The sequence below is a fragment of the Pangasianodon hypophthalmus genome, chromosome 19 (assembly GCF_027358585.1).
Source record: "Pangasianodon hypophthalmus isolate fPanHyp1 chromosome 19, fPanHyp1.pri, whole genome shotgun sequence".
Lineage (NCBI taxonomy): Eukaryota > Metazoa > Chordata > Actinopteri > Siluriformes > Pangasiidae > Pangasianodon > Pangasianodon hypophthalmus.
Window position 1 is genome coordinate 21,062,715 of NC_069728.1, and position 9,715 is coordinate 21,072,429.

The 9,715-nt window shown below is 40.2% G+C and overlaps 1 protein-coding gene across 1 annotated transcript in view; it reads left to right on the forward strand.

Moving 5' to 3' along the window:
- The window catches only part of flrt2 (fibronectin leucine rich transmembrane protein 2), a 13,125-nt gene extending 4,137 nt beyond the window's left edge, over window positions 1-8,988 (forward strand). The window contains exon 2 of the mRNA XM_026911121.3: window positions 3,258-8,988. Coding sequence (XP_026766922.1) covers window positions 3,661-5,655 — 1,995 coding nt within the window. The 5' untranslated portion in view covers window positions 3,258-3,660 and the 3' untranslated portion in view covers window positions 5,656-8,988. The remainder of the gene's footprint in view (window positions 1-3,257) is intronic.
- Window positions 8,989-9,715: the final 727 nt, after the last annotated feature.

A 9,715-nucleotide genomic window follows, 5' to 3' on the forward strand; every position in this document is an offset into this window, starting at 1 on the left:
TGTTTTAAAAAAAGGTTCTTCAAAGGTTCTTTAATGGTTCACTGGAGAATGAAGGGTTCTTAGCTTCTGAGAGGTAAACACACTGTGGTAGGGTTCTACATAGAACCTTTAAAGGTTCCCGCAGATGTGTGTATTATATTTTCAGACCTAATATTCACCTTGCAACCTTTTAATTTAATTTTTTTTTTACTAATGATTTACAATTTTTACCTGGAGCTTCACAAACTCAATATTCAGCCATTATTACTGCTCTCGTTCTAATATGTTATGGTTTCTATAGCAACGGCTAATTCACAGGGGCGTGTACAGCGGACGCTCCGCCTTAACGGATTTAAAAACGTGCGTAATCGTTGACGTTTCTTGAAGTAAGGAGATGTTTGTGTAACATTTACGGAAGGAGTCTCCAGTTTCAGTGCTTTCTAACAGTCAGAGATGACAAGCTGCGTTTTTTTAATTTATTAACCTGAATTTAGAGAGAGAGAGAGCGATCTTTAATATCTCCATTAACGACTGTTTATAGCTGCTATAACGGAAGTGAGAACCTGTTTCACGTTATTTTTAATGTAGCTATAAATGGATAACGACACCTCCTGCCCCGCTGTGTTTCATTCCTTACACAATAAAGTAGAGCTGAAGCAATCATAATGATACAAAAATTAAATATTGGCACCTGGATATACAAACTTTAATATCTTCATTAACATATTTAAAATACTATTATACACTTATACACACTTATAGTAGATATTATATACTTACTGCTATATACCGGATATCTTCCTTTACTTCATAATGTTTTTATTACTCGTTTATCTGGGTGTTTGTTGAATAATAAAACGAATCATCTGATGCTATTGTGCTGTGTTTGGGATCGAAGCGGAGTGAAGTATGTCTTTAATACGCTGTACATTAAGACCTTAAACCGTATTTCAATCATCTGGGTCAGTGGATAAGCACTTAAACCTCGATATTGAGTCTTGGGTCAACTCTTAAATCCTGTGCACGGGGATAAATAGTGCGTATCGATCGTTATAGCGGGTGGAGCGGCTAAATTATCCTCCTGTCCCATTCCGTCTGACAGCTGGTATCCATCACTCTTCTCCTGCCTCCCTCCTTCACTATATATTCGTTTTTTCCCCCAACTAAATGCTTAACCAGTCACGAAACTGTAAAAATTACAGAAAAGTATACACACATGACGTGAGGAAGCCGCGGGCGTTTCACCTGCGAGAGTTCGGTTAGAGTGTAAATACACTGTGTTTATTTAGTTTAATATGAATTTATTCTTCCATGCCTGAAACTCAGCTGAATTTGTGTCAGGTTTAATTTATCGCTGTTGTTGCCATGGCGACTCGCCGGTTTATTTTAAAATGCTTATTTTATTTTATGACGATGGTTATTGTGTAGTGTTCCACATTTCGTGTGTGTTCACGGGCTTTTCAGTGGAAATTCCCTACTCACGTCAGAGTAACTGAGCTGTAGCTTCTCATCAGAAAAGGTTCCTGTTAGAACCGATGTTTCAAAGCTGAGAACCCTTAATCATCCAGTCAACCCTTAAAGAACCCTTTTCTCCAAGAGTCTAATTCTTATTGCTCATTATTTTCTTAACAGCGAGAACCTGTCAGGAGTTTAACATTCAGCTGTGTTGGTAGAAGGGTTCTTCAAGGGCTCTGTAAGGGTTCTGTGGATAATTGAGGGTTTTCAGCTTACTAAAAGGGTTCTAGTTGGAACCATGAAATGCTCTAGAAGATATTATGAAGAAAATAGTGACAATAATTTTTAATCCTTAATTATCCAATGAACCCTTGAAGATTCCCTTTTTTTCTAACAGGTTCTTAGCTTTATAAAATGGTTCGACTTGGAACCTTGACAGGTTCTAAATATGAGGAAAATAATGTGGAATAGTTTGGAGTTTGTACCACACACTTACACACACTCTTACACACACTCTTAGAAATTAAAAGGGTTCTTCGAGGGTTCTTTAAGAGTTCACTGGATAATTAAGGGGTTAAATTTTTGGACATTATTTATTAATTAACAACTGGAACCTGTCATTCCAATTAGAATCATTTTTGGAAGCTAAAAACTCTTAATTATCCAATGAACCTTTAAAGAACCTTTGAAGAACCCTTTTTTTCCTAAGAGTGTATGTATTAATGTTCATATAGTTTAAATGAATTTAGTTTCAGGATTCTGAATTAAATATTGACGTGACTTTTGGACTGAAGTAATGAACTCTGAAAATGACCTTTAGAAAAAAAAAAGAGTTAATTGGATAATTAAAGGGTCTTAGTTGCCTAAAAGGGTTCTACTTGGAACCTGTTCTAACAGGGAAACTTTAAGGCTTCCCATAAAAGAGGATAATGGATTGGATATTTTTCATTGGATAATTACCTTTTTTTATTCTAAAATGGCTCTACTTGGAATTGTTTCTAATGGGTAAACACTCTGTTATAAGGCTCTACGGGATCCCCGAGGGACAAACAAAAGAACCTTCAATGGTTAAAAAAAATTAAGGCTTATTAAATGGTTTATTGGATAATTAACAGCTCTTACCTTCCAAAAATGGTTCTACTTGGAACCCTTTCTGATGTAGAAACAACATGGTAGGGTTCTCCATAAGACCTTTAAGAGTTTAAAGGCTCTTAATCACCTAAAATGATTCGGTTCTACTTTAAGGGTTCCCAACAGTGTTCAAGAAACTTTAACGATCATCATATTGCAGCTTCACAAAGACGAATGTATATTTTATATTTATGAACACTTTAATCAAAACGTGTCTCAAAGACAGACATGGTCTATGTTTCCCATAATTCTATAATTCTATAATTATAATGTAAACAACCGAAACCTCTTTTGGGCTCCTTAAATAAATTTGCATCAGTTTTAATTCCTCACTGTGGGGTTGAGGGTTTATTTTCAAATGCTTATTGTAATTTATGATGATTCCATGTTTTGAGTCTCAGAAAGAGTATAATCGCTGGATACGTGTGTTTACAGGTCTTTCAGTGGAAATTCCCTACTGAATACAGAGTAACTTGCAAGCTATAAAACACACTTGTATTTGTCCTTCCACGATGGAAGTACTTTACTTTTCCAAATCTAATTTTCATGTCAAATTATTTAGGTAGAAGAGTTAATGTCTATTCTCAAATGATGACCAAGAGCTTTTGTAATGTCCTCTTCCTTTTGGTGCATCGACAAAAAACTGAGAAAAAAAGCTGAATTTTAATCAGCCCTTTTCTTTCTTCTCACAGGTCCTGGGCTCCAGATGTCCCACTGCCTGAAATTGTCCTGGGTTGAGACCCAGTGGAGTGTAACGGAGAGGAAAGGAGGAGTCGTGGGCTTCTCAGCTTCTCAGCTCCAGGGCTGCCGTTGCAATTTCACACAGGCTCTGGGCCAAACAAGTCCTGCCGTGCTTTGATATTTTAGCATGGATGGCGCCAATCATGGAACCTCTGACCTCGAAAAAGAGAGCGTGGCGCTGAGGTGGAGGACTAGCAATTATCGAAGGATTAACCCCGGACTTCCTCTCTGCGAACTCTGCATTAGTGCGATCCTATAAAGCACCTTGGTGGATTTACTTCTCCTCCTCTTAAACCACAGATTTTGTGGGTGGCTTTGAGGTTTTTTTCTTTCTTTCATTCTCATTTTCCCACAATGGAGTTCCAAGTCGGACGGTGGAATAACGATTGGACCTCATTTGTTCGATTTTGGTTTACCGTATTGCTGAGTTTGCATGTGCAGTTCGATCTCGTTGCATCATGTCCCAAAGAGTGTCGTTGCGACAAAACTTATATTTACTGTAATGAGAGGAGTTTGACATCTGTGCCTCTGGGTATTGGGGAGGGATACAAGTTCCTCTACCTCCACAACAACCAGATCAACAGCGCTGGATTTCCGATGGAGCTCCACAATGTGGCATCGGTGGAGACTGTCTACTTGTATGGGAACCAGCTGGACGAATTCCCTCTCAACCTTCCCAGAAATGTAAAAATACTCCATTTACAGGAAAACAACATTCAGACCATTTCCAGAGCAGCACTTGCCCAGCTACCCAAGCTGGAAGAACTGCACTTGGACGACAACTCCATCTCCACAGTTGGAGTGGAGGAAGGGGCTTTTCGGGAAGCGGTAAACCTTAAGCTCCTCTTCCTCACCAAGAATCACTTGAGCAGTGTTCCTATCGGATTACCAGCAGACCTTAAGGAACTGCGTCTGGATGAAAACCGCATTGCCGAGATAGATGAAGGAGCTTTTCAAAATGTTACCAATCTACAGCGGCTGTTACTGGATGGAAATCTTCTGGAGGATGATGCCATTGCTCCCGGTACCTTTAAGAACCTGGTCAACCTCAAAGAGCTTTCGTTATCCCGGAATTCTCTCACGATGCCACCACCTTTGCTTCCTTCGGTGTCTCTTACTAAACTGAACCTGCAGGAAAACCAGATTAAAGACATCCCCGTTTTGGTTTTCTCCGAGCTCAGGAAGCTTGAGAAACTCGATCTATCGACTAACCTGCTACAGACTGTACCACAGGGTGTGTTTGATGGGCTGAGAAGCCTGACATATCTCAATGTTCGAAGCAACCATTGGCGCTGCGATTGCGCTATCAAGTGGATTGTCTTTTGGCTGAAGTCCTTGCCATCTTCCGTGAACGTCCGCGGATTTGCATGTCACCAACCAGACAAGCTAAAGGGCATGATAATCCGAGAACTCAACCTTGATGTCCTTCAGTGTCCGGCTAGTACTGAAATCGATCCGTGGCTGACTCGCTTACCTCCGTCTCCATCACCGCCTCGTAGAACCACCATCCCTCCCAGAACCACCCCCGTCACCACCATGTCAACCACAGTTTTCCACCCAACCACAACCAATCCCACGCCTCCAGTGCCCAATTTCCCGCCTGCTCACTATCCTCCCTACGAAGACCCTTTGAAAATATCCTTGAATGTCGTGAACAGCACATGCGTGGAGGTTAGCTGGGAATCTTATTTCACTGTGACGGCTTACAAAGTCACCTGGGTCAAGAGGAGTCAGAATTTAATGATGGATATTAGCCAAGAGAGGACGGTCCCTGGAGAGCAACGGAGACTTAACTTGTACGACTTGGAACCTAGATCCAAGTACCGGATCTGTGTTTACATTCTGGATTCCTTAAATAGTTACAGACCCGGAGAGGATACGATCTGTTCAGAGATAAGGACCAAATCAGCCTCGAAAAACTCCAACAATCCGTCTGAGTTGGATCAGGTTGCACAACAGGACGTCATGTCTACGTTCCTTTTAGCTGGCGTGATCGGGGGCGTTGTGCTGATTGTTTTGATAATATTACTTAGTCTCTTTTGCTGGTACATGCACAAGAAGAGCAGGTCTTCCTGTTCCTCATCCAAATGGAAATACAACAGAGGCAGGAGAAAAGATGACTACTGTGAAGCCGGCACCAAGAAGGATAACTCCATCCTGGAAATGACCGAGACCAGCTTTCAGATTGTGCCGCTGAACAATGAGCAGCTTCTGAAGGGCGATTTCAGGATCCAGCCCATTTACACACCCAATGTTGGCATTGGATACAGAGACTGCCACCTCAGTAACAACAGCATTGTTTACTGCAAGAGCAGCAATGTTCCTGGTGTGGAATTTTGCCACACGTGATGCTTTGACCATTTTTTACAGACGTAATAAACATTCACTGTACGATTGTACAATGCACACACACAGTTTTATATCTAAATCAAAATCTAAATATGAATATATCCCCATGGTAATTTATATTGCAGAAAATTACGTGGAATTCGGCTTTGGGTTTGTTCTTTATTTTTCTTAGCAAATGGTTTTGTAATTAGCGTGGACCTGGTGTAAGTCAGTTGTGTTTGTACAATCAAGGCTGGTGTTAAGTGCATTAGTCCAGGTTTTCTGCCTCTCGGGTGTGAACGTCGATACCTCGCTGAGAACCGAAACACAAACCCCTGCAGAGAAACAGTAGTTAAGATAACAAACTGGTGAGGAAAATTAAACACCGCTGATTAGCCTGCAGTGGAAAAAATAATACAGGAGCGGAGCTGTTTTTACTTTTTTTCGTGCAGTCTTGTTGTCGACGTGGCGGAGTGCAGCAGTCGTTCAGGAAATTGAGCTTTTTGTGAAAGTCACATCTGAACATGGTTACAACATTTCAACACCACAAAAGCTAGCGAGGGGCCAAGAGAAAGAGCTTGTGAGTTGATCTACAAGCTGGTGTAGTGTTTGGTTTGGCTTTCTGCCACCAGAGGGCAGGTTTTTTTTTCCTCTGGAGGATTCTTTCAACCATTAACCAAACGTTACAGATCCAGTACCACTAATTTCATATTGCTTTTTTTGTTTTTGCCGTCGTGTTTAGATTTTCATGTCAAACAAAGTCAAACATACAGAGGGTTGCTGGGGTTTTGGGAGGTTTTTGGAGCAGGTGTCTATGAGCTCATACACTCAATCACTGGTGTTTAATGTCTGTGTGTCTCGCTCTGGAGGCTCCTTACAAATTATTTTAGAGGATTTACAAATTATACACCCTTCCTAACGAGCACTGGAGTCTGTGGTGCGTTATTATCTCATACAATAATGTTATTTTTGGTCCATCTTGAGTTCGACACCTCGTATAGTCGTCCTTTCTGCCTCTTTCACTTTGCCGGAAAGCTAGATCTCTCTGTTGCCTGTTTTGTGCTTATATGGTTACAGGTATGGCTCGGATTTTCCTCTGTTTTCTTTTTACTGATCAAGTGCTACTTTAATCAGGCAGCTGTTTAGGTAGGATGATGAATTGTAGAGCAGCAAAAAATTGCTTCTTGAATCCGAGCAAAGTGGTATGTGCCAGAGCTCGGTTTGCCCTCAGATCCCTGCATGAGCGCAATTAAAACTATTTTTAATGCTGCGCTGGTTTTTCCAAGCCAGGGCGCCTGCTTAGGGATGGCGTTTTTTTTCACTGTGGAGAACTCCTTATTATGCACTGTTACTCGCTGACTTTATTTGCTTTGACAAGATTTTATTTCGTGGGTCAAGTTCAAAGGATCTCTCCCTTCTCGCTCATAATCCCTGGTTCTGAAAAAAAGGAAAGAAAGAAAAAGAAAAAGGACGAGAAATATGTAGAGGTTATTTTCGCCCTGGAGGAATGAATCAGGAAAAAGAGACAGAGAGAGAGAGAGAGAGAGAGAGAGAGAGAAGAGGCTGATTGAAAGCGTTTAACCCTTTGGAGACTGGCAGGGTAATAATTTTGGAGAAATAAAGCCAGCTTGTGAACATCATCGAGCTCAGATTGTTCAGAGCGCAGACGTAATTCGAACTCCACATGTTCGAACTGTAAAAAAACCCACAAGTATTTTGTTCATGTAGCAAAAACAGATGTGTCTCTGAGAAAGAGGAAAGAAAAAGCGCTACTGGACTTATGCGGCTGTCGAAGTATTTTTCTCAGACTGCGCTGACCCTCGTTCCACACAGCCGGAGTTTGTGTTTGAGAATTGAAACTTTATTTTATTCAGAACTTTTTCCTAAAAAAAATTCCTCATACACCAGAAAGTTCATACACCAAACAACGTGCTGTTGTAGGAAAAGCATCAACTTCAGGGTGGAAGCAGGAACTCCGTCACTACGTATTTTATTGCTTATGTATAAAGATGCAGCTGATTCAGCAGTATAGAGCTTTGAGGCTAAAGTAGCTAGCGAGTAACGGAAGCCTGTAGCCTCCAGGTTAGCATCGTACACTTATTCACTGCATGCTGATTTCGTTATAAAGTTTACACGACGCTAAAATGGCACCACTTTGCTAATGGAACGCATCTGGGGTAAAGAAGTGGTTTTTTTCTGAACGGCTCTTTTAAAAGAACGTTCTACCTGGACGACGTTTTCATCCTGAACCTCGGCAGCATCTCTTTCTTGCTCTAAACGACGTGATCTTCGTACTGGTCTAAAATTACGACTTTAAAAAATTAAGATCCTGGCTTTTTTTTCTTTTCAGAAGCACAAACGCTGCCGGTGGAGCCTCGATGATTACGGGCTCATCAGCTCCTGCTTACTTGGCGATCATGCTAACGCTTCGAGAATGTGAGCACAGAAGCTCAGAAACATTCGTTCACGTTGGGCTTTTTTGTGAAGACGGATTTTAATGAATAGTTGTGGATTTAATGCGTCATGTCTCATAAAACTGTACAATCTCTCTCTCTCTCTCTCTCTCTCTCTCTCTCTCTCTCTCTCTCTGTGTGGTGGATTTTATTCTTCACGAGCCGACGTTCACTGATTGAGTCCAGACTGTTTTTTTTTCTTCCAAAATTCATGACGAACGGTTTTAATCATCAGCTGCACCTCTAAAGTTTCAGAGAAAGAAAGCAGGAGTGGAAATTACCCAGACGACATTTTGCATTTTTGCCTTTTAATGACGCAGTGACTCAGACGTTGATGTTTTGTGTTTATTTGCAGAGCGTGTTCAGGGGTTCGGGACTGAGTGACTGATTCGCACCGATTCAGATTGGAATAATTAGCAGAAACGGTTGTGAGGCGGATTTGAGCAAAACGCGGTTGCAAATTAATGATCTACATGTCCTTAAATCTTCCAAATCTCAATCATTATTTAATTATTAATTATTTAATTATTTAATTTGAATAAAGAACACACACTTGCTTATTTTGGAAAACCAAGAAAAAGCCATAACGTCTGTAAATCTCGAGCGTTTCGATTATTAGCTTTACCTCCAGCTCCAAAACATCATCACTACATCACAACATTTTATTTTATTTTATTTTATGGGTTAAACTGGATAATCCCGAGAGATCCACAGCAACCAAAGCGACTTTTTCTTCATTTTTTTAAATTTCACAATCTCTTTGTTGTCTCATGTACGTGCCTTGAAAATGACTTTACAGTGTAGTCCTCGACACCTTTAATGTTTTTTGCACAAATTGTACATAAAGAGGTTTTTTCTTTGTTTTTTGTTTGTTTTTTTAAATAAAGAATTTGGATTTGAATGATGGTGAGTTTGTGTTTGTGTTTAAACTTCTGATTAAAACACAGCAGACGTTGCAGAAGATTCTTCTTTAGAAAGATGATTTTTACCATCATTTTGCTCGAGCAAACCTTGTTTTTTAAAAACATTTATATTAGCATCTCAGCTCATACGATCCAGTTGTGACTCATATAGCACATTTCTGCAAACACAAATGTAGAGTAAAACTTTAATAGACAATAATTTTTATTTCCATTATTTTTGATTTCTCGCTGCTCTGTCAGTCCCGATCCGTTTCTGAGCTCGTTATCAGGCTCTTGATGAGCTGCATCAGGTGCAGCAGAAAACCAAATAATCACTAATCTTTTAAGAAAAAAAATCCCAGAAGATATTTCTGGAAAAGTTTGTACACTCAGATGTGTGTTAGTCTGAATTTTACACCAAACATTTGAATCATTATCATGATTTTGCGTACCAGAAGACTATAGAAGTGAATTTCGCTGTTTCTAGCTTTTCCCCAAACAGAACCAGCGAGTGGAAGCACAGGAGCTCTCAGGAGCATCCGCTTCATTCCTGCTCATTTCCTCACCAATCATTTATTATTAAGAGCATTAAAAGCTTCAGATTTGCCTTTTTGAGCTTGGAGCATTTTATTTTCAGGAGTGTATGAGACTCGTATTAGATTTATTTCAGCACTCGCCATCTTCTCGCTCAGATCTGATCGTTAGTCTTTTTATTGAACCTTTTTA